General features: G+C 47.2%; 1 protein-coding gene across 1 annotated transcript; it reads right to left on the minus strand.

Moving 5' to 3' along the window:
• Positions 1–3,501: 3,501 nt before the first annotated feature.
• Positions 3,502–11,712, minus strand: Cela3b (chymotrypsin like elastase 3B). Its single transcript, XM_059256210.1, has 8 exons — positions 11,673–11,712; positions 10,526–10,611; positions 8,145–8,242; positions 7,889–8,023; positions 6,592–6,728; positions 6,140–6,282; positions 4,587–4,739; positions 3,502–3,587 (listed from the first exon to the last, which is right to left on the minus strand). Exons 1-8 carry the CDS (start codon positions 11,710–11,712, stop codon positions 3,570–3,572), a joined length of 810 nt encoding a protein of 269 aa, XP_059112193.1. The 3' UTR covers positions 3,502–3,569.
• Between the last annotated feature and the right edge of the window lie 13,429 nt (positions 11,713–25,141).

Consider the following 25,141-nt stretch of genomic DNA (forward strand, 5'->3'; position numbering starts at 1 on the left):
TGACAGAGCTCTGTTCGATGCCTCCTCCCTCTGGGACTAGGTTGACTGGCAGCCACTAGTTGCCACAGCAGAGGGAAGGAGAGCTTAGCAGATTGCCCCATCTCTCTCAGCTTCACGTAAGCCAAGGAAAAATATGTGGCCAAACCCTTTTAGGGATCAGGCAAGAGTTATTCTGTTATGTGCCCCAAATGAGAAGCAGCAATGGGGGTTATTATTGACAATTCCACCCAAATAATGATGGCCTCTGGGAAGAATAAAGAGGAATACTGGGGGTTCTCCACCTTAATTACCTTAAGTGTATTGTGCATTTGCTCTCTCTCTCTCTGAGTGGGGTGTGTGTGTATGTGTGTGTTCTGTATGAGGGCAGTCATGATTATGCCATGGAACACATAGAGAGAGGTCAGAGGACAACCTCAGATGTCTGTCCTCATTTTCTTCCTTGGTTTGTTTGAAACAAGAGTCTCACTGTGTGGCCCTGGCTGCGCTGGAACTTGCTATGTAGACCAGGTTAGCCTTTAGCTGTGTTGTGGCTTGAAAGATAAATGTTCCTCCATAGTCTCATGCGTTTGGTGGCGCTGTTTGGGGAGACTTCAGAGATGTGTGGCTTTTGCTGGAGGAACTATGTCACTCAGGGCAGGCTTTCAGAGCTTAAGGCCTCACACTACTCTGTTTATGCTCTGCTTCCTGCCTACAGTTCAAGATGTGAGCTCTCAGCTTGCTGTTCTGGCCATGATGGCTGCTGCCATGCCTCCCTGACAGGACAGTGATGAAATCTAATCCCTCTGAAACCAGAACCCCAGATAAACTTTTCCTGCTCTAAGTTGTCTCGATCATGGTGTTTATCACAGTAGTAAAAAAAAAAAAAGCAACTAATAGACTCTGCTTCCCAAGTACTGGGATACCAGGGGTGTGCCAGCATGCCAGGCTTCCACTTTGCTTTGAGGCAAGATCTCTGTTGTTGACTGCTACATCTGCCAGGCTAGCTGGGATTGCGAACATGGGGATTATCATGTCCTGATGTTACATGGGTTCTGGGAATCTGAATTCAGACTTGCACAAGTGCTTTACCTACGGGGCCAACTCCCCAGACCTGTAATTACCACTTTTCTTTTATTATTTTTATCTTCTCTGTGTAGGGGTGTTTTGCCTGCACATATGTCTGTGTACCACATGCATGCCTGATGCCCACAGAGACCAGAAGAGGGCATTATACACCCATAAACTAGAGTAATGGGGGATTGTGAGCTGCCCCGTGGGGCCTGGGAATTGAACCTGGGTCTTCTGGAAGAACAGTCAATGCTCTTAACCACTTTTATTTTTTAAAGTATAAAGCAGGACTAGGGATGTAGCTCAGTGGTAGAGTGCTTGCCCAGCATGCTCAAGAGCCTGGGTTCCATCCCCAGCACTGCATAAACAAAATGAAGCAATTGCTAGATTTCAACCCTGGCACAAATGGTTGAGATGTCTGTTTAACATTTCGAAGTGGGCCTGTCCTCCAGGTTCTCCCTGCATCCCTCAGTCACTACCTGTTACAGGCCCTCCTGGCTGACATACCCCACCCCCTACCCTGGACTCCCCAGTCCAGGGGGCTGGGCTAATATTCCCTATATAATCCAACCATTTTGGTTACCCACTCTTTGTATTTTGGGCCTCCTGGCTGCTACACCTGGCTCCCCTTTCTGTCCTCTCCCTTCCCTTCCCCCCTCTCCCCACATGGCCCAGCTCAATCTGGACATGTCCACTCTGGACTCTCCCAGAGGTCCCTTCCTCTGGCTATGCTCTCCATATATCTACAATAAACCTTCTCCACCATACCTAGGAGCAGTCCTTTCCTTTCCTTTCTTTTTTGTTCTTTCTTTCTTTTTTTTTTTTCATTCAGCAATAATATTCCCTACCTACCAATTCGTAATTTTTCACATTGTGTCTTTTAGCCTTTTTGTTTGGTTTGTTTGTTTGTTTGTTTGTTTTTGGAGACAAGGTTTCTCTATGTAGCCTTGGCTGTCCTGGAACTCACTCTGTAGACCAGGCTAGCCTCAAACTCACAGAGATCTGCTGCTACCTCTACCACTTAAGTGCTGGGATTAAAGGCATGTGCTACCACCACCTGGCTAAAAATGAGTAGTCCAAACTGACCTCAAACTTCTGATCCTCCTGTCTCCTCTTCCTTCAGCAAATCCTACTGGTATGCACCACTACAACCATAGTCTCTTAGTCTTTTTAAAATAGAAAATGTAACTCTAGAATAGTATTTCTCAACTTTCCTAATGCTGTGACCCTTTAATACAGTTCCTCATGTTGTGGTGAACTCCCAACCATAAAATTTCATTGCTACTTCATAACTGTAATTTTGCTGCTGGTATGAATTGTAGCATAAATGTCTGATATGCAGGATATCTGATATGTGAGCCCTGTGAAAGGGTCATTTGACTTCCAAAGGGGTCTGGACCCACAGGTTGAGAACTGCTGTTCTAGAGGAGACTACATAGTTAGACTAGGAATTGCATGCCTGTGTTCCTTCGTGGCCACACTTTTCTGGTGGTGTTCAGGAGAAGCACAAACCACCCCACTGTTTTTGTGTTGCTCTTATCTGCGTGGTAGCCATCTTCCAGACCTCCAGAGTCTTCTGGAGGGCCGTTCTCCTTTACTGCAGCCAGCATTCTCCTGAAGGGGCCTGTCTCACCTGTGTGTGCCCAGATATGAACCTGACACAAGGCTCATTTTCCCTTGTGTTTTGTTTTTTTGAAACAGGGTTTCTCTGTGTAGTCCTGGCTGTCCTGGAAATCACTTTGTAGACCAGCCTGGCCTCGAACTTACTGAGATCTGCCTGCCTCTGCAAGTGCTGGGATTAAAGGCGTGTGCTACCACCTCCCAGCAAAGATGACTTTTTATGTATATTGGGATTTGGCCTGCATGTCTGTGTGAGGGTGTCAGATCCCCTGGAACTGGAGTTACAGACAGTTGTGAGCTGCCATGTGGTGCTAGGAATTGAACCCAGGTCTTTTGGAAGAGCAGCCAGTGCTCTTAACCGCTGAGCCATCTCTCCAGCCCCCTCTCTGAGGCTTTCTCTGGGGCAAGGAATGAATGTTTGTTGAATGAATGAATGACTGCAGCCTTCCTCCTCTAGCCCTTCAACAGAGAAAACATTTGGTCTTTTTTTTTTTCCCTCCCATGATTGGCGCAGGACCAGATTTTCTGCATTGAAGAGCCTCCAGTTTCCATGTGACTATCTGCTACCTCTGGCTATATTCTCAGCCCTATGCATGACCACCACTAAGGTGACAAATTATCTGAGTTTCCGAAAGTTCCTCAGTGTCTGCACCTGAAGTCCCATGTCCTAGCACGACTGGTCACCCCAGAGTGGCTCCTTCCTCTCTGAGACTCATTCTTTGTTCGTCCCCGTCTGAGGGGCTGGCTCTGTCCTCATCTCTGCATTTCAGACCTAAGATTTCACAGATGGGCCAGAGGGCAAGTGTTACATCAATGAAGGCAGCGAGAGTCCACTTGGAACTTTTAGAAAGGTCTTTATTCTTTAGAGGATGGGGGTCGGCACTGCCAGCCAAGTCTTGGTTCTAGTTGTTTGCTATGGTCTGTTAAAAAAAGGGAAAAAAGAAAAGCAGGAGGTTGGACAAGGACAGAATACTTTAGTTAAGAGTGTAAACTTTGGCTCTCTCTGTACTTTCCCACCACGCGGTCTCTCTGTCTATCTCTGTGTCTCTTTGGCTCGCTCTCTCTCTCTCTCTCTCTCTCTCTCTCTCTCTCTCTCTCTCTCCTTTTCCTAATAAAGCTCTAAAGGATAAAAAAAAAAAAAAAGAGGGCAAACTTTGGGCCTGGAGGGAACTGGGCTCAAGTAGGAATGGCCCAGCCTTGTCACTTGTTTGCTGTGTGTCCCTGGGAGAGTGACTTGACCGCTCTGAGCCATGATTTCCTCATCTCCATAGGACAGGTAAAAGTAGAAGTTGCCTCTTGGGTATTCTTGTTTTGTTTTGTTTTGTTTTTCGAGACAGGGTTTCTCTGTGTAACAGCCCTGGCTGTCCTGAACTGGCTTTGTAGACCAGGCTGGCCTCAAACTCAACAGAGATCCGCCTGCCTCTGCCTCCCGAGTGCTGGCATTAAAGGTATGAGCCACCACCGCCCGGCCTCATGGGTATTCTTAATTGAGCTTTTAACTAAGGGTTTTAAGCACCGTGAATGTATAAATCACAGCCAGTACTGCTATCAGGAAGAGCAGCCATTGTCTTGGACTACCTGTGTCCAGATGGTCTGCTCTGCACCCTGACTGACCCAAGTACCCCCATCATGGTTCTCATCCCCTTTCCTTCCATTGTCCATTTTCCCATCTGCCCACCACCAAGTGGCCCATTGTTTGACATAACTCTCTGTCCTCCATGACTAGGAAGGACCTGGGCCAGGGGGTCACTTCTCAATACCTGTTAGATTCTGGAAGTACAACCAAATAAAACATCCCCAAGCTCCCTGGAATGTCCCCAAAGGTCCCTCCCTGGCCCCCATGAGCTTCAGGCCCTCTTCGGGGTCTGCAGATTCTCCTCCAGGTCCCTGGCAGGCTTCGGGCTCCCTTGTCGCCTCACCTCCTGGATCCAGTCATTGAAGGCTGAGACACGGGTGAACACCGTGGGCTTCTTTAGAGTGTTACAGCCCAAGCCAGAAACGAAGCTGGTCACACCATGGACCTGCCAAGTGCCGTTCTCAGTGGGACAGTTGAGGGGTCCTCCGGAGTCACCCTGCAATGGTGAGAAAAGGTGGAGGCTCAGCTGTGTCTGAAGGATAAGGAGGGGGCTCTGAGCTTCAGTGACGTCAAGAAACGTTCACACTACTTCACTTCTCTGGACACCAGTTTGCAAAGGAACACCACTGGCTTATAAGACCACAGAGCAGCAGTTCTCAACCTGTGGGTCGCAACCCCTTTGTTTCACAGGCGCCACATATCAGATATCCTGCATATCAGATATTTACATTACAATTCATAACAGTAGTAACATTATAGGTATGAAGTAGCAACAAAAATAACCTTATGGTTGGGGGTCACCACAACATGGAGCACTGTATTAAAGGGTTGCGGCATTAGGAAGGTTGAGAATCACCGGCGACATAAGGGTTAATGAGACAATGCAAGATGTCAGCACAGCGCCCTGCAGAGGCAGTTCTCCCAAAATGGTGCCCCTCATAATCTCACCACATTCAATGTTTTGGGGGTTTGGTTTGGTTTTGATTGTTGGAGACACCGTGTAGCCCAGGCTGATCTTGAACTTGCAATCTGCCTCAGCCTCCCGAGTGCTAGCAGATCAGGCTGGGATGATAAGCATATGCTGTCACAGGCAGCAATACACAATGAGAGCATCCTGACTGTTTCCTTATCATTTCAAAGCCACAACTGATACAGGCTGGCAGTGTAGCTTAATTGATGAAGTGTTTGCTTAGCATGCATGAAGCTGTGGGTTTCGTCTCTACTACTGCATCAGCTGGACGTAGTGGTAATGCCTGTAAGTCCATCACTCAGAGGTGGACACAGGAGCATCAGAAATTCAAAGTCATTCTTGGCCTCATAGTAAGTTTGAGGCACAGTCTGTGATACTCCAGAGTCTCAAAACAGTGACTGGGCCGGGCGTGGTGGTGCACGCCTTTAATCCCAGTACTCGGGAGGCAGAGGCAGATGGATTTCTGTGAGTTCGAGGCCAGCCTGATTTTCAGAGTGAGTTCCAGGACAGCTAGGGCTACACAGAGAAACCCTGTCTCAACAAACAAAAAAAAAAAAAAAAAAAAAAAAAAAAAACCAACAACAAAAGCAATGACTGGCAGAGGCATATAATTGCTATGAGTTCAAGGCCAGCCTAGTCTACATAGTGAGCTCAGGTCCGTCAAGGCCGCATTGTGAGACCCTGTCTCAAAAAATCAGTGACAAAAAGGACCAGAAAGGGACTGGGACTCCTGTCAAGCCAGGTGGGAGCTGGCTTGAATCCAGGCTCCTGATGCCACCTCTGAACTAAGCTGAGTCCCTTTTCATCCCACCTGGCCTGGGGATTACATGAGGCAAACCAACAAGGTCTGTCTACCTCAGGGCAGATGGTGGAGGGACTTTAGGGTCCTGTACACATGCCACCTGGGCAGGTGTGAGTTGACTCACGTTGCAGCCAGACTGTTTATCCCCGCCAGCACACACCATGGTCTTCTTCACGGAGAAGCCCCACCAGTCCCACTTGGAGCAGTGTTCGTAGTCCACCACAGGTAACAGGGCCTGCTGCAGTTTGTCAGGGAGAGGCCCGTTGGCTGAGGAGACAGAGGACACTGCCTGGGACACCTGCGAGTTGCAGAGTGGGAGCCTTCAAAGGCTCCATTAGCCTGCTGGGAACTATGGGGTCTTGCTTGCTCTGTGTTCTGTGGCATCCTCAGTACTGGGACCAGAGTGGACACCCCAAAAAATGTTCCACTGAACATGTTTGTGTTTGGGGGGATCAGGGAGAAGGTGGAAGCTGAAGAGGAAGGCTGGGCACTACAAAGATGGTTCCTGCTGTGACCTTCTGTCCCCCTTGTCCCCGACACTTGTCTCTGTGGTCAGGTAGAAGGGTCAGCACGTACTGTAAAGACGGCCCCAGCCACTAATGTAGCAGGGTTCTCCGTTGGGAAGGATGTCACCAGCAGGAGGGAGGCAGGCAAGCTGGACCTTGTCTCCCAGCTGGGCGCTTCTTGAGAGCTTGACCAGGGCGATGTCATTGCTGGGGGGAAGTGGGAGTCACATGAAACCTGGTCCTCCTGATGGACCCATAGCAATCACCTCCTTTGCTCCTTGGATTCCCAATCTATTTATTGATTGGTTTCTGTGGTGCTGGGGTTTGAACTCAAGATCTTATATATACTAGTCAAGTGGTGCGCCACCCCAGCCCTTCCTAAGTCCATTTATTTTGTTTTGCTTTGCTTTTGAGACGGGGTCTCACTATGTAGCCCTGGCTAGCCTATGTAGACTGGGATGGGCCATAACTCACAGAGATCCACCTATTTCAGTGGATGGATGAGATTTAAAGTGCATGCTACCACACCTGGTTTCCAAATCCAAATCCACTCTTAAGGTGGAGCAGCTCTTGGAAGCCCTCGCCCACTTTAGCCCTGCTAACCCTTGTCATCCATGGTTCCCACGATCCAGCTGTGTCACCTGGAAGGTTCAGGGGCACAGTGCCCTCCTACCCCAGTGCTTCCCAGTGCAGTGGTCTAGGTTGATGTCTGAGAGCCCACATTTCTGACAGGTCCCCAGGGGATGCTGCCACCGCCGCCACCCTGGGTACCACACTCATTTCACCGGAGTCTGACATAGCTCTCTCTGCTCATTCTGGGATTCTAGCCAAGGTGGGCTAGAGTCTTACCCCACCACTGCTGTTACTGTCTTTGCAGCTACCCACAGTGTGAGCCACCCAGGCCCAGACAGCTGTCTCTGGGAGTGAGCTCTCAGTTTGCTTGGTGTCTTATGAACTAGAGCCCCTGTTATTATTCCTAGTCACTTCTGGAGTCACATGACTGTGAATTCTCTGTCAGCAGTCAGGCAAAATGCTTAATCACTCCAGGGCCTTATTTCCTATGTAATCCATTCACAGCATAATCACGTAATCTATGCGTAGGCCTGTGTACACATTCTCAAGGTGACCTATAAAAGCAGGCTTTACCTGCTCCCACTCTCTTTCCCTCTCACTAGAGGTAGTGCACACCTCCCTACCCCCCCCCCACACCTTTCTTTTCGGTAGGCCTACCCACCTCTACCCTTTCCCTTCCATAATAAAAACTCTTATAGTGGGTTCCGTTGTTCCTCAGTGTTTTCTTGCCCCCGCTAAATAATGTCGTCAAATAAATAACACCCCCCCAACTCCAGGCCTGAGACTTCACTCACCCACAGCTCACACAATTGGCATTCCACTTGGGGTGCACAAAGAGACCATCGGGGTTGATAGGGATCACCTGCTCTGGGCCCTCTTTCACGCCTCGATCATACTCGCCCAGTACCACCTGGTAGGTGAGGGAACTCCTGCAGAGGGGTGGAGGTCAGTTAGAGCCTACAGCCAACCTCCCCCCTCTCCCGTTGTCCCAGCTGCCCGGGGACTCATGCAGGGACAATGCCTGGGGCAGGGACAGGGGGTAGAACTTACGAGATGCAGTGGCCTGCAGTCATAACCCAGTCAGGAGCAATGAGGGTGCCACCACAGGTGTGGTGGAAGCTCCCTCCCTTCTCATACTGAAGGGAGACCTGGTGGCCAGGAAGGAAAGAACTTGAGTGGCCTGGACCCAATACCATGGGACCCAAACCAGAGGTTCTGTAGGTTGTACACTGTACTGCTCTAGAAGGTGCTCTTCACATGGGGGGAACAAATGGTGCCATCTGAAGTACGTAGGGCACCACCTAAGCCACTCCTCAAGGCACTCTGGCACTTTTCCATTAGGGTCCCATTTCAATTAGCCAAAGCCTCATCTCTGGGGTCCACAACACTCTTTGCCTTCTGCAGCATCCACAACCCTTGTGTTTCCTAGGGTTCCCCAAGACCTTCTGTCCCATCAGACCTCCCCTTCTCCTGAACCTTAGATCTTTCAAGGCCTCTTGAGTCTGCAGGAATATGCCTCATCTTGAGTCCTCTGCCTCCTCTTTTCTCTACGCTCTGACTTTCAAAAGCTCCCTCTACAGCTGGGCATGGTGGTCTATACCTGTGATTCCAGCATCTTGAAGTAGTGGCAGAAAGATCAGTGGTTGGAGACTAGCTAAGGTTACTTGAGACTGTCTCAAAAAATATACATAAAAGAGGGTGGGGCTGGAGAAGTAGATCTGTGTGTAGAGTACTTGCTTAGCATCCATGAAGCCCTGAGCTCCATCCCCAGGCCTGCAGAAGTGGGGTGTGGTGGCACATACCTATAACCCCACCACTCAGGAGGTGGAAACAGAGAACGGGGAGGTCAAGAACATCCTTGGCTGTATATTGAGTTTGAGGACAGCCTGGGCTACATGAACCCTCTATCAAAAATGAACAACAACAAAACCCTCTTAACCAAAAATGAACCGACTATGATCTGCTTAGGTCTGGTCTATACATAAAGACTCCTATCTCCTCCTCATAGTTGTCACTTGTGTGCTATCTGTGATGTTTTTACACTGACAGTCACAGTAAGTCACTGCTGTCACCAGCGTATGGCCAGCAAAGCCTACAGGATTCATGCCCTGGTCCTTCACAGAATAAGCTATGACCCTCTCTGTTCTCACCATCTTTGATGATGCAAAATGTTCTTTTTGTTTGTCGTTTTGTTTGTTTTTCAAGACAGGGTTTCTCTGTGTAGCCCTGGCTGTTCTGGAATTCACTTTGTAGACCAGGCTAGCCTCTAACTCAGAGATCCACCTGCCTCTACCTTCAAAGTGCTGGGATTAAAGCATGCGCCACCCCTGCTCAGCCAATGCAAATGTTCTCTGTCTTCTGCAGCATGCTGGCCTCAGCCTCCTGTGGTTGTTGAGCACTGGAAATGAGGGGGCACTGAGGGACTAGATTTTTGTTTTGTTTTGTTTTGTTTTGTTTTTGGTTTTTTTTTGTTTTTCGAGACAGGGTTTCTCTGTGTAGCTTTGCGCCTTTCCTGGAACTCACTTGGTAGTCCAGGCTGGCCTCGAACTCACAGAGATCCGCCTGGCTCTGCCTCCCGAGTGCTGGGATTAAAGGCGTGTGCCACCACCGCCCGGCCTAGATTTTTTTAGTCGTCTAATTTGTATTAATCGTGTAGGTTTTAAAAACGTTTACTTATGTGCATGTATGTATCTCTGTATGGTGTATACCTTGTGTGTTCTGGTACCTTCAGACGCTAGAAGGCGTTGGGTCCCCTAGAGATGGTGTTACAGGCAGTTATAAGCTGCCTGACTAGGATTTGAACTCAGGTCCTCTGGCACATCAGCAAGTACTCTTTGCCACCGAGCTCTCTCTCCAGGCCCTGGTTTGGCTTTTGAGACAGGGTCTCCTATAGCCCAGGCTGGCCTCAAACTTGCTATGTAGCTGAGGCTGGCCTTGAAAGCCTGATCATTCTGCCTCCTAGTGAGTGCTAGAATTACAGGCAAGTAGCCACTATGTCTGCCTTAATTTATATTAAACTTAAATAGGCACATGTGGCTTGTGACTATTGTTGGACAGGGAGTCTAGCCCTCTGAGCTCTTCCCATGGACCTCTACAAAGTTCCTAACCCCTTTACAGCTCTCAGACCTTTGGCCCCTTTGTAGAACTCAAGGAATTTGAAGATAAAATCTTCCCTCTAAACACAGCCCTGGCAATTCCACTGTTATTGAGCCAACCCCTTAAACATCACCCTTTCCCCAGATTCCACTTTCAAATTGCAGCTGTCCCAGCTGAGATTACAGATCGAGCAACCTCCAAGAAATGTCTTTGTTCAAGAGTTTCAGGCCATTTGAAGTCAAAGCAGGGCATAGAGAGGAAACAGGGGGGTCACGGCTGGCTGCCATGTCATCAGAACCCACAGTGGATGTGCGGGCAGCTGGTAGCGCTCTTACCTGCCAGGGCCAGCTGTAGGGAACAGCGTCCTCACCATTGACAACGCGGCTGGAGGGGCTGAAGGCAGGCTGGCCACAGCCTGAGGCTAGAGGGGACAACAGAGAAGCCAGTCAGCCAGAAGTGTCCTCAAAAGGAAAGAAGGGGGATCCGGGTGGTGGCGCACGCCTTTAATCCCAGCACTTGGGAGGCAGAGGCAGGTGGAATTCTGTTAGTTTGAGGCCAGCCTGGTCCACATAGTGAATTCCAGGTCTACCAGGGCTACATAGAAAGTCCCTGTCTAAAAAAGAAAAAGGAGGAGGAGAAGAAAAGAAGAAGGAACGGGCTTTGTGAGCTCAAGTGAGCCCCTCCCCTCTCTAGACTTCAGTAGCCATGTGTGAACTAGCATTGATCACTCTCCAATAAATAATTAATGAAAAAAAAAAAAGAAGCCCCAGCTAAAAGTGGCATGCTGACTCACACCTGTAATCCTTGTACTTGAGAGACTGAGACAGGAAGATTGTCAGGAATTCAAGGAAAGGCAGGTTGAACTATAGCATGAGACTTTCTCAAAGGAAAAAAGAAAAGAAAAGGTGATCGCTGTTGTTGAGTGGAGGTGACATGCGAGGCTGCCTGGGTACAAAGTGCGACTTGGCCACTTGCTCAGGATGAGCTACTACTCCTCCAACGCTCGGGCCCCACACTGGCTCCGCACTGTGATGAGTTCCATGAGGGCACATAAGAAGGAAAGCCTTCTGCAGCCCGCCTGACATAAAGCAAGCACTCAGTGAATCCGTCAGTCACCATTGACTGGCCAGGGGAAGCTTTATGGGCTCTTTAACAGAAGAACAGAAAATTCCAGTTCCGGCCATCAAACCACAGAGCCCAGACCTTAACCCAGGAGGCTGTCCATCATCCCCTCAAGGAGGCTTCCCCTTTGGGCTCCCAGTCTTCTTTCTGACAAGCTGGTTCGTCCACAGCTTGTCCCCCACCCCGATTCCTGTCCCAGAACCAAGCTGAAGCCCCTATAATCATGTCGCAGTTAAGCTGAGACCCTTTCCTGTAGAAGCAGGTATGGGGTGACACCCCGGGGGAACAGAGTGAGGGCCGTACTTCAAGGACTTCCAGGCTGATGCAGCATGGAGACACGGGCACAAGCCGGGGACTTACCAAGGGCCACAAGCGTGAGAGCACTCAGCAGCCGGAGCATGGTGAACTTCGGGGTGATGGGAAAGAAGGTGGAACTGGGCCTCTAATATAGTGCGGAGGCAGGTGGAGGGGACCGGGCCAGGCCCCACTCCCACAACAGGTGGCCCAAGGTCACATGCCAACCACTGCAGATCAAGGACCAGGAGCTGAGGGAAGGACTCCAGGCTTCCTCCAACCTGTGACTGCACAGGTGGCATTGAACGGCCAGCTGATAAGATGGGGACAGGCAAATGGATTCTATCAGAGAGGCCAGCCTCTCCCGGGGAAGGCCAGAGCATGGCAGGTGGGCAGACCTGGGTTCCGATCCTGGCTTTGTAACCCTGAATACTTGGTTTAACTACTGTGAGTCCCAGATTTCTGGTCTCTAACATGAGATTAATATTTGTACCTACCTCGCCGGGTGGTGGTGGCAGCGGTGCACGCCTTTACTCCTAGCACTTAGGAGGCAGAGGCAGGCAGATCTCTGTGAGTTCAAGGCTAGCCTGGTCTACACAATGAGTTCCAGGACAACCAAGAAACCCTGTCTCAGAAAACAAAACAAAACGAACGAAAAATTCATACCCACTTCAATAAAAGACTGTTTTTTTGTTTGTTTGTTTGTTTGAGTACTTTCCTTTATATATTAGGCATTTTCTAGGTCTGTGAGCACAAACAGCAACGGTCCCATTCTGTCTAGTGGTAATGCAAAGATGAACCCACAAAAATTGTAAGAAGCTGTCTCCACTAGTGAGAGTGGATGCTGTAGGAAAATGAAACATGGGTGCTTGGGAAGGAAGGAAGGAACTTGTTTGCCTGGGAGGTGGGACAAAGTGACATTTTGACTAAGGAGGCAATATGTGACTGAGTCCTGAAGCCAGCTATGGGTGGAGGGGAAGCACTCAGCTTGGGCTTGGCTTGCCCAAGAAAAGGAGGTCCAGGGCAGCTGGAGCTTTCGGTCGAAGTGGAGCTGGGTGAGGCGTCATGGTCTGTGACCCCTGCTGCTCCGAGGCTGAGGCAGGAGGATTATGAGTGGAGATCAACTAGAGCTGCACAGCAAGCCCCTGTCTCAAAGCAAAAATAAAAGAGGGCTGGAGGTGCAGTGTGGCGGAGTGAGTCCGTCCCTTTCATTTCTGTGAGGAAGAGGGGGAGGAGGGAGAGGAGACGAAGAAGAGATGAGGGGAGGAGGGGAGGGAGAGTAGGAAGAGGGAAGGATGAAAGAGGGAGCAGAGGGCTGGTAAGACGGCTCAGCCGGTAAAGGTGTCCATCAAGCCTGACGACCTGAGTTGATACCCAGGACTCCCATGGTGCAAGGAGAGACCCAGCTTCTGCAGGTGACCTCTGACCTCCACACATGTGCTGTGGCGCATGCAGCCACCCCTACCATCCCCCACACGTGCAACAACAACGTAATTCAAAGCTTTAGAAAACAGGAGCGTGGTGAGGATGCTGCCGAAGAAGCTGAGGAGATCGGTACCAGGCACCTTCCTCCAGCACTCTGCACTTCATCATGGAGGCAGGGTCTCTGGCTGAACCCAGAGCTTGTGATGTGGCTGGTTTAGACCCCTTTCTCTGCCTTCTGAGTGCAGCACGAATCTTAAAAGGTCTTATTAATAAAAACAAACCCAGGTGTTGGGGTAAATTCTGAAAGATCAGACAGACAGAACAAGCCACAGCTACCTCGCCTAGCCAATTCCTCAGCTGATCCTGTTTCCTCAGACTGGAAGCCTCTGAGTCCTCATCCAGAATGAATCTCAGCTGAACTGCTGCTAAAAGCCTAAAAGCTTAACCAGGCCTAGTTTCTGTTCCTCATGCCTTATATACTTTTCTGCTTCCTGCCATCACTTCCTGGGTTTAAAGGCATATGTCACCATGCCTGGCTGTTTCCAGTGTGGCTTTGAACTCACAGAGATCCGGATGGATCTCTGCCTCCAGAATGCTAGGATTAAAGGTCTGTGTGCCACCATTTTCTGGCCTCTTTGTCTATCTAGAGGCTGTTCTGTTCTCTGACCCCAGATAAGTTTATTAAGGTGCACAATATATTGGGGAACATAATATCACCACATCTGAGTGCTGGGATTACAGGCAGACCACTAGGACTGCCCGGCTGTCATGCATATGCCTCTCACTCTGCCTTCTCTATGTGACCATCTCCCCGGCTGCTTTTCTCTCTGCGACCCCCTCCAATTGGTGGGGATGGGATCCAGAGCCTCATGAATGTGAAGCAGCAATGCTACCACCAAGCCACACCCCAGCCCAGGGCCAACATCTTTTGTCTGTTTGCTTTTGTTTTTCAAGACTGGGTTTCTCTGTGTACCCCTGGCTGTCCTAAAACTAGCTCTGTAGACCAGGCTGGCCTCGAACTCACAGAGATCCGCCTGCCTCTGCCTCCCAAGTGCCAGCCCATATTTTGTTGTTGTTTTTTGTTTTGTTTTTTTAAGACAGGATTTCTCTGTGTAGCCCTGGTTACCCTGGAACTCACTCCATAGACCAGGCTGGCCTCAAACTCAGAGATCTGCCTGTTTCTGCCTCTCAAGTGCAGGGATTAAAAGCATGTGCCACTACCCCTGGCTTAGGGCCAGTACTCCATAAGGGTTCTATAACATGTCTGAATAAGGCAAGTCTTCCTGATCCCTCATCACCCCTCCTGAGCATGTGTTCAGGCTCAGCGTGTCTGAAGTCTTCCTCTGGCTCCTACAAACAGAAGCCAAGAGAGGGGCAACACTTAGGTGCTCTAAGTGGACCCCTGATGGGAGAAGGTCTCCTGTGTGGCCAGAAGGGTTTTCTTTAAGTTTCTGGTGCCTCCCATCCATCATGCCCACGTGATGCCTGCCACTCCAGGAGCCTGGGCTGTTGATCAACTGTGTACACAAAGAAACAGCTGTGAAAATCCTTCAAACTAGGATAAAAATAGCTGTGCCCTCCCCCCTCCCAGCTTCCTGTGGGCCTGGACATATTTGCTCAGCTTAGATGCTCAGAGCCATTCCCCAGACCCTGCACTGGAGAAGAGAAGGGGAGAGCCCGAAGAGATGGGGGTGGGGAGGTTTCCTATGGCAGAGGGCTGGAAACAGACCTGAGCGGGAGAGCCCAGAAGAGACTCGGGGAGGGAGGTCCTATGGCAGAGGGCTGGAAACAGACCTCTGTGTCCAACTCAGCTATCTGACAGATGGGACAGCAGCCCAGGGAAAAGCTAGGGCTCAGTCAAGGTCCCCATGTGTTCCTAGCCACATAGAAGCTAGCTCAAGGACACAGAAGTTAAAACCCTCCCCCAAGTTCACACAGAAGGCTCCTGGCCCTTATCCACAGGGCCTTGAGTTATGCTGCTCAAGGCATGTGGCTCCAGGGCCAGTGGGTCTCCAGAGATGGCCCCTCTGAGGTCAACTGTGCATTCCTACCTGGGCCAAGTGGGTATTCTTCTCAAAGCCTTGGTAAAGATACTGTTAGCTGTGCTGCTGATAAACCTCAGATATCCTGGTGTAGCAGTATCAGGAGTCCACTCAAAGCCCCGAAGAGAGACCCAAAGAGGGAGCTGCCCAAGGAGAATGGAGGGTACAATCTGTGGCAGGCCTCAGACTGAAGTAAAGTGAGCCATTGCTTGAGTGTGATTGACAGCCTAGGTGTAGGAGGGTGAGTTAAGAACCAGGATTTGGGGCTGGGCTTGACCTTGTAAGTTTGTGATTCCAGCACTGGGGATGATGAGGCAGGAGGATTGCCACGAGTTTGAGGATGGCTTAGAACTACAACATAGTGAGTTCCAGGTCAGCCTAAGATATAATGAGACCAGTGTTTGAGGGGGGTCAGTGGGAAGAGGAGCAAGCTAAAGATATAATTTAATTAGAACATTTGCTGAGTGTCTTTCTTAGCATGCATGAAGACCTGGGTTCAATTCCTGGCATCATATGGTAGTTCATGTCTGTAATGCCAGTACCCAGGAGGTGGAAACAGGAAGATCAGGAGTTCAAGGTCATCCGTAGCTACATAGAAAGTTACAACCTGATTTACCAAAAAAAAAAAAAAAAAGGCAGCTCTGGGGAAGGAAGGAGAATCAGTGAGTCTGGGGGCAGGGGCACCTTGTTTCTAGTTTTCACAGAGTTTCAGAAAGATCCACGAGGGCTGGAACTTTCAGGTATTCTTCTTCAAATCCTCAGTGCCTAGCACAGAACCCAGCATACACACACACACAGTGTTCAACAGTATTTTCCAAAGGAGGGAAAATGAATCAACAAAGCTAAGGGACCCTTCCATCCCTCCTTGGTGTTCTCTGAAAGTGCCCTTGACCTTGTCGTTCATAAGGAATGTGTGGAGGCCCTGTGTGTCCCAGAAAAGCCCGTGCCAGTGTGTGGATGGCATCCTGAAGCATGGGTGCCAGAGAGAAGGGGCTTGCTTAAAGTTTCAGAAGCTGAGTCCATTATTTTTTTTTATTTTTTATTTTTTTAAAGATTTATTTATTTATTATACATACAATGTTCTGTCTGCATGTGTCCTTGTAGGCCAGAAGAGGGCACCAGGTGGTTGTGAGCCACCATGTGGTTGCTGGGAATTGAACTCAGGACCTCTGGAAGAGCAGTCAGTGCTTGTAACCACTGAGCCATCTCTCCAGCCCAGCTGAGTCCATAATTATCATGTCAGGGAGCTCGGCAGCAGGCCGGCAGACATGATGCTGGAGAAGTAGCTGAGATCTTGATCCCCAGGCAGAGAGGAGACTGCATCTGTCATGGGCTTTTGAAACCCCAAAGCCCACTCCCAGAAACACACTTCCTCCAACAAGGCTGCACCTCCTAATCCTTCTACTCCTATCAACCCATTCTCCTCCGTGGTGACTAAGCCTTTAGATAGATGAGCCTATGGAGGACATTCTCACTCAAACCACCGCAGGGGCTGTCAGGACGGCTCAGTGATAAAGGCACTGGCTGCCTACCACACCTGATGACCTGAGTTCGATCCCTAGCACCCACAGGTGGAAGGAGACAGACAACTCCCAAAAGTTGTCCTCTGATTTTCTCATGGGGGCTGTGCACATGTGCCTACACACACTCTAAAAAAAAATAAATAAAATTAAGAAACTAATGTGTTTTCCAAAGTGCTAGTGGTCTGAACATAATAGAACACACCTTTTAGTACCAGCACTCAGAAGGCAGGGGCAGGTGGATCTGTGAGTTCAAAGCCAGCCTGGTCTACATGAGTTCCAACCCAACCAAGGCTACTTAGTGAAACTCTGTCTGAAAGGGGGGGGCGGGGAGAGCTCCATTGGGATTGAGAAATAGGACAAAATGCAAATGACTTTCCTGCAGGATTTCTCAGAGCGTTTACTGTGCCGTGCTCAGGGAGAGTCACATATTTGGGAGGTTTATGCCTGGAACCTTCTGGTGTTTTGTCGCTTTTAAATTCTACAGCTACCAGTCCCACCCTCCCAGATGGGCAGCCAGCCTTGTGGGGGTGGGAGAGGGTTAAGGACGCCCGAGATTGGGCAAATGCCCATCTGTGGCTTCTACAGCTGGGACGTGCACAGGTGGCCCTTGTCCCAAGGAAGGCCTTGCCTCAGTGGGAACCGGAAGGGGTTGTTGGGCAATGGGCACAGCCTTTTTCCACAGCTGGTGCCATGCCTTCTGGAGGCCTGGCAGGGGTAGGGTGGAGGTGGAGAGCCACGCATACTTTTTCAGCAAGTGTACACTCCACAGATGATTGTCAGGCTCATGATAGGAGCCAGGGTACTCCTGGTCACCCGGGCGGTGCTGTGAAGAAGGAAGATGGGGGGTGTGCTCCTCAACTCCCATGCCTCCCAGTCTTTCTCCAAAGGCCTTGGCTCCACCTACAACAGTGGTTCTTAACGTGTGGGTCTCGACCCCTTTAGGGTCGCATATCGGATATTTACGTTATCATTCTTAACAGTAGCAAAATTACAGTTATGAAGTAGCAACAAAAATAATTTTACGGTTGGGGGTCACCACAACGTGAGGAACCGTATCTAAGGGTCACAGCATTAGGAAGGTTGAGAACCACTGCCTTACGACCTTCTTCTTTGGAGGTCATCATCTCTTAGCTCCACAAACTTCCACGTCCCTTTGCCCCTTCAGGCCTCGGATGACAGGCTCCCCACTGCCATGAGCCTCAGGAGGCTTCACTGCTCCTTGTCCATTTTCCCAACTTGTGCCGCCTTTGATTAAGCCTTCCTAGAAACCCCTCAGTATTAGCATTTGGTCCCTTCAAGGCCTTGGCTTAATGCAGGTTTGGGCAAATGAAGCAGAGAACCCAGAATAATAGAAAATGAAACAGAGGGAGGGCCAGTGAGACGGCTTAGCAGGTAAAGGTACTTGTCCCAAGCATGGAGACCTGAGTTGCTCCCTGGAACCTACATGCTTAGGTGTCTCTTGCTGTGAGAAAACACTGTGACCACAGAGCAACTAGGGAAGGGTTTGTTCCAGCTTCCAGCTTCTAGTCCATCATCCAAGGAAGTCCCGGCAGGAACTCAAGGCAGGAGGAGGATGCAGAAGCCGATGCAGAAGCCGTGGAGGAGGAGGAGTGCTCTTTATGGCTTGCTCAGCCTGCTTTCTTATACCTTCCAGGACCACCAGATCAGAGGTTGTACTGCCCTCCAAGAGCTGGGTCCTCCCACATCAATCACTAAGCAAGACAATATCCCACAGATTTACCTACCTACAGGCCAGTCTTATAGAAGCATTTTCTCAATTGTGAATTCCTCTTCCCAAATGACTCTAGCTTGTGTCAAGTTGATTAAAAAAACAAAACAAAACGAAACAAAACAAAACAAAAAAAACAAACTAGTCACCACACCACCTAAAGGTGGCTGGAAAGAATCAACTCTGCAATGTTGCCCTCTGATCTCCACACATATGTCACAGCAATCTCTCTCTCTCTCTCTCTCTCTCTCTCTCTCTCTCTCTCTCTCTCTCTCTCTCTCTCTCTCTCTCACACACACACACACACACACACACACACACACACACACACACACAAATAAATAAACATTTGGTTTTGGTTTTGATTTTTTGAGACCTGGGGGTAGTGACATAGCCCATTCCTGAGGTAATCAACTTAGAAACAAGGCTGGGGCTACGGCTCAGTTAGTTGAGTGCTTGCTCAACATGTGTGGGGCACTGGATCGGATCCCAGTACCGGATATAACTGTGTGTGACAGCTCACCCCTGTAACCCCACACTTGGAAAACAGAGGAAGGAAGTTTGTTCTCAGCTACATGGTGAATTTGAGGCCCGCCTGGGCCACATAAGACCCTGTCTCAAAAAATAATAATAAAAAGGGAAGAGGAGGAAGAGGAAAAGAAGGAGGAAAGCTATGTCATAGATCAAAGGTTTAGAGCCATCAGTTCATGATCTGCTGATCACTGTCTGGAGGGTGTGACAAGAGACATCATGGATCACAGCTGGAATGTGCTATGGATCATGGCTGGAATGTGCTATGGATCATGGCTGGAATGTGCTATGGATCATGGCTGGAATGTGCCAGGATCATGGCTGGAATGTGCCATGAAGTGGAAGCACCAACTCATAGCCAAGAAGCAAAAGAAAGAGGAGATGGGGGTCCGACAGTCTTCTTTAACACACCCTCAGTGATCTGAAGACTCTCATGGCCGACCTCACAGCTTAAAAGCTCTACCTCCTGGGCTAGGAAAATGGATTAGAGGTCAAGGTGCTTACTGCCAAGCCTCATGTCCCGAGTTCACTCTGAAGTCCATATGGTGGAAAGAGAGAACTGACTCTTGGGAGTTGGCCTCTGACCTCCAAACATGTGCAATGCATAGCACCACCCCCCATCTTTCTTACACACACACACACACACACACACACACACACACACAAATGTGTAAAAATCCAAAGTTCTATCATGTTCCCAACACCTACTTTGGGGGCTGCTGAACATCCAAACCTGAGTACCCCAGAGCCTCTAGATGTACCCTTATTTGGAAATGGGATTGGAGTATTGTCCTTTTTTAAATTGTTGCTGCTTTTTAAACCACGGCTGTCCGAATCAGCAACTGCAACTCTGCCACCACTACCAGCAGCAGTTCAAAGCTACAAAGGGAACTTATCTAAATCTCTATCCCTCTAAAGAACTCAAGATTCAAAGGCTAAGGTAGAATTCTGCTCCTCAGAGAGGCTGAATATCAAATAGCTCACCTCCTCTCCTTGCTCCTGTCTTCCAAAAAGCCCTTGCGCTTCTTCTTGCCCCTCCTTAAAAATCCTTCTCCACCTGGCTCCTCCCTACCACTTCCTGTCAGCTAGTTGCTGACTCAGCCTCCTGACCACAGGTGAATTTTATTTAATCAAACACATCTTTGCATCATTAAACAAATGTTCCAGAGCATAAACAAAAGTAATATACCTTAAAATATTCTATAACATTTCCCCCTTTTTGTCTAAACAATAAAATGATAGGTTTTAACTTTAACATAAGACTGTACACAATAAGAACAATTATCAAGTAAAGATTATATTCATAATGTAAAGAATTCAAGTTTATTTGTGTCTGGCAAATTAAAAGAAAATACTTCATTATTTATCCTATCTCAATGAATCTAAAGTTTTATACCTAATTTACTCTCTATTATAACTAAGGAAAACTACAACTATAATTATCTAGTCTTCAACTTCATCAAAGACCCCAGAAGGATAATATTATTTGAGTAAACAAAAAGTGCATTGCAAACAACTTCCAAAACTAGAAATGACAGAGACATCTGACTGCCTGGACAGTCACCCAAAGTTCCTTCTGCAACATTGGGGCATCCATCTTCAGCCTAAAGGCCTAGAGTATCAGGCAGACTTCTCAGTGAAGCAGGAAATTTGAAGGACTGTCCTGCCTTGTATTGGCAAAGTTCATCAGTTACTTTTCTCTGTGTCCTGCAGAATATCTGACAGATTCTTCTGTGAAGCAGAAATTTTGAAAGACTGTCCTGCCTAGTTTAGGCAAAGTTCAACAGTTTTTTTTTCCTTTGTGTCCTGAATGACAGTCTGCACAGCACACTGTCAGTAGTCAAGAAAGAACAGCTTCTTTGCTCAGTGGCTAACTTTGTCATATAAAAGCAAACTCCATAGGAGTTTCTTCAATGCCCATCATCTTATCTGAAGTAAATTGGTGCTGCCAGCAGATGTGTCTCATTGTCATAAAAAAAACTTTAAAATAACAAAACATTTTCAATGCCATATTCTATAGGTCTTTGAAGTATTTAAAGACCATCTATCTAAAATACATCTATTTAACCTAGAAAACGTACCTAACATATCTACAAATTTGATTATTATAAATGACTAACTACTGACCTATGTTTCTTGATTGTCCTATATGGTTTATAATAATAGCTTTCAAAAATTATAACTTTACCTTATATTTTTAAATGAACTGCATAGGTACAATACCGTAAACAAGAGTAGAAATACATATACAATATATGGTAACAAAAACAGCCTTAAATTTGTATCAATATACAAAAATGCTTTAGATAAAAGTAGAAACATATATACAAGTGCAACAAAAATAACTTTAAATTTATATCAATATACAAAAATCCTTTAAACAAAAGTAGAAATAAATATATATAGTGTGTGTGTGTGTGTTGTAAAAAATTACCTTAAATTTGCATTAATCCTTACAAATACAAAATATTTGAGGTCAACAGTTATCCCTTAGTTTATAATAAATTCAACAATCTATCCTTCTATCCTAGCATTCCTATATCCCCCCTCTTTCTTTTCTTTTTTCTTTTCTTCCAAAGAGATCCCCGAATGTAATATCATTTGCATAATTTCTTCCCTTACCAATACCAGTAACAATTAATAAACAACCCCCATAAATGATGACAAATATTTATAACCCACCAAATGACCAAATACTATTCTCCCCACCTCTTAGGAATGTGGGCATCATCCCCAAAATTCTTCCTGTTGTCTGGGGGCAATGATACCCTGAAAAAACTGAAATGTTGGCCTATGGCATTATTGTCATCCAGGTAGAATCGTTGTTATGGGGTCCTATCATCCTTTTGGAGACTTCAGAAATTGATGTTAAGAAAATTTACTATTCATGCCGGGTGGTGGTGGTGGTGGTGGTGGTGGTGGTGGTGCATACCTTTAATCCCAGTACTTGGGAGGTAGAGGCAGGCAGATCTTTGTGAGTTCAAGGCCAGCCTGGTCTACAGAACAAGATGTAGGACAGGCACCAAAACTACACAGAGAAATCCTGTCTCGAAAAACCAAAAAAAAAAAAGTAGTTTTTGTAGTTTTGGTGCCTATCCTGGCACCTGCCTCTGCCTCCCAAGTGCTGAGATTAAAGGTGCAGACTGTTTCTTTGCTTGGTAATTTTTTCTGGAGAGTTCTCCCTTCTTTAAATGTCTAAGGTCTTTGAAGTCTTCAGGATGAATAGTTTTATTTTCTTATAAAGACAAAAACAAAACCCTGTCCCAAACCTAATTTGGTGAGTTTTTCCTTTTGACATGTTAAATCACCACCTTGGGTGACAAACTATCACTTCTCCTGATTAGGAGATCTCTCCTGTTTGAATTGAATCTTTATTAATTTTGATGGTATCAATACCTTTTCTTCTCCTATGGAAGCAAAAGCAAAGCCCCTTCCTCAATGCAGCACATATCCTTGTACATTAGTATTTTCAAAAGCCAGAGATTCAATTAATGTTTGCCTGGTGTCTGGATCAGATATCATTCTATTTACAACTGATGTTAATCTGTGCAAAAACTCAGTGAAAGCTTCTTTTGAGCCTTGTATAATTTTAGTAAATGAGTCAATCCCCTTTCCTGATTCTTCAACCCTGTCCCAAGCATTCAAAGCTGCTATATGACATAGAATCAAGGTGTTTTATCATCCAACATATACTGTCTTTGCAAATCAGCCTACTGACCCTTACCAAGAATTTGGTCTTGGGAAATCTCATGACCTCTAGTCCTACCTTATTGTTCCAGGTCCCTAGCTTCCCCTCTTCACCAAGTTCTCCATTGTAATTGAGGACCAGCTTCTAATACTGCTGAAACTAAATCCTTGCAGTCTTGTGGAATAATTCTATTCTTAGTTGTTCACAAATTTAACATCTGTCTTACAAAGGGTAAATCATGCCATATGAAACTACGGCTTCCTTAAATCTCTTTAAGTCTAACATATCTACAGGATTCCAATTAACTTCTGCATAGCTTTGATGATGCAGATTCTCTGCTAGTTGTTATTGAACAGTACTGGATATTTAAAGTTGGTGTTCTAATAACCTTGGGTCATTCCTCTCCAATTTCACAATGCAATGGTGTAGCAAATTTTGCTCTAAATTCCTCTGTCTCTATCTGAGCATTTTTGTTTTTTTCATTAGTATATCTTTCCAAGGCCTACATCTTATTAATCCACTTGTCATATTTAGCACAAAAAACCACCAAGGCTATTATTGATAAGATATTATTATATCAATGTCAGTTGAATCATTAATCTTCCCATATTCTGCTTCTAACTTCAAGCCTTCTACAGTAGCAGTATAGAGAGCCCTAACACCCTGCATTGTTATGTTTCCCATTCTTAACATAAATTTTTTTTTTTCTTTTCAGTATTGTGAAATTGGAGAGGAATGATTCTCTCCTACTCTCCTAAGGGATTTCCCAAGTCTCTCACCTATTCTGTTGACTTCTCTGGGCAAGCGGCAGCCGACTGCTAGCATGGAGGAGTTCGGATGGCAGATGCAGCAGATGCAGCAGAGCTGGCAATGGAGAGCTCCAGACAGCAGATGCAGCAGAGCCGGCTGGCGTGACCCCCTCTTTCCGTGTGGTTCTACCACCCATTGGTGTGCCAATTGTTGTCTTTTTTTTAATGGTTGCTGCTTTTTAAGCCACGGCTGTCGGAATCAGCTACTGCAACCCGGTCTCTACCAGCAGTGGTTAGGCTGCAAAGGCTGTAGCGGGTGGGTATTCTGTTCCCTCGGGCACTGACTCTTCCAAAGCTATGGAGGGAACTTAACTCACGATTCAAAGGCTACGGTGGAATTCTGCTCTTCAGAGAGGCTGAATAGCAAGTGGCTCACCTCCTCTCCAAAAAGCCCTCCTCCCCTACTTATAAACCCTTTCTCACCTGGCTCCTCCCTACCACTTCCGGTCAGCTAGTTGCTGATGCAGCCTCCTGACGGCTGGTGAATTTTATTTAATCAAACACATCTCTGCATCATTAAATAAATGTTCCAGAGCATAAACAAAAGTAACACATCGTAAAATAATGTTCTACAACAGGTGAGTTCCGTAGAGTAGGGGCTCATCCAGTATACAGGGACACACAGACAGATAGAGTGAAAAGATAGCTGTCTCTGTGTCTAGGAAAAAGTCCAGAAACAGATTTGTCTCTTAGAGTGCTCAGAAAAGACCAGTATTAGGGACTGTCCTAGTTAGCTGTGACTCAACCTAGTGTCACCTGAGATGGGAATTTCCTAAATGAGATTGGCCTATGGGCATCTCAGAGGGGGATTGTTGTTATTGTTAATGTATATATGAGGGCCCAGCCCACTGTAAATGATATTACTCCCTGGGCAGCTGGTCCTGGGCTTTCTAGGAAAACTAGCTAGCCAAGCAGTGGTGGCGCACGCCTTTAATCCCAGCACTCAGGAGGCAGAGGCAGGTGGATCCCTGTGAGTTCAAGGCCAACCTAATCTACAGAGTGAGTTCCAGGACAGCCAGAGAAACCTTGTCTTGAAAAACAAAACAAAAACAAACAAACAAAAACAAACAACAAAAAAAGAAAAAGAAGAAGAAAAGAAAGAAAGCTAGCTAAAGGGCTAGAAATCAGCTAGAGAGATGGCTCAGCTATTAAAAGGTTTTGTTGCTCTTGCAGAGGAACCAAGTTTGGGTCCCAGCACCCACAAAGCCACTCGAAACCATCTATGACTCCAGTTCCAGAGAATCTGACACCTCCTTCTGGCCTCTGAGGACACTGTGTACACACATGGTACACTTACATACATTAGGCAAAACACTCATACACATAAAATAAAAATAAAATATTTTAAAATAGGAAGCTAGAGAAACATAACTGAGCAAGAAGCGTTTTCTCCATGGCTTCTGCTTCAAGTTCTTGCCTTGGCTTGTATCAGGGAATGACTGTAACCTGTGAGCCAAAATAAGCTCTTTTCTTCCCCAAGTTGCTTTTGGCCAGAGTGTTTTTTGTTTGTTTGTTTGTTGTTGTTTGCTTGCTTTTTTGTTGTTGTTGCTGTTGTTGATGTTGTTTTGTCTTTGGAGACAGGGTCTCACTACATAGCCCTGGCTGGGCTGTAACTCACAGAGATCATTCATCTGTGAGCGTCGGCGGGCTGAGCACTGAGATTAGAAGTGTCCAACACCCAGCTTGGTCAGAGTGTTTTCTCACAGCGATGGTATGAAACTAGGTCGGGGACAACATGCTGCTACTTTGCTTTCATATTTCTGGTCTCTCAGCCAGCAAGAGAAAATC

Source organism: Peromyscus eremicus, chromosome 2 (assembly GCF_949786415.1).
Source record: "Peromyscus eremicus chromosome 2, PerEre_H2_v1, whole genome shotgun sequence".
NCBI lineage: Eukaryota > Metazoa > Chordata > Mammalia > Rodentia > Cricetidae > Peromyscus > Peromyscus eremicus.

What these genes read in the sequence shown, in the direction of transcription:
- Cela3b (XM_059256210.1), bottom strand. Translation starts at nt 11,712, where the DNA reads ATGCTCCGGCTGCTGAGTGCTCTCACGCTTGTGGCCCTTG. An exon ending in GCCAATTGTGTGAGCTGTGG is followed by an intron (nt 6,729 to 7,888) that starts GTGAGTGAAGTC and finishes ACTTCCCCCCAG; the next exon opens with CAATGACATCGCCCTGGTCA. An exon ending in TGGCTGGGGCCGTCTTTACA is followed by an intron (nt 6,283 to 6,591) that starts GTACGTGCTGAC and finishes CTGTCTCCTCAG; the next exon opens with CCAACGGGCCTCTCCCTGAC.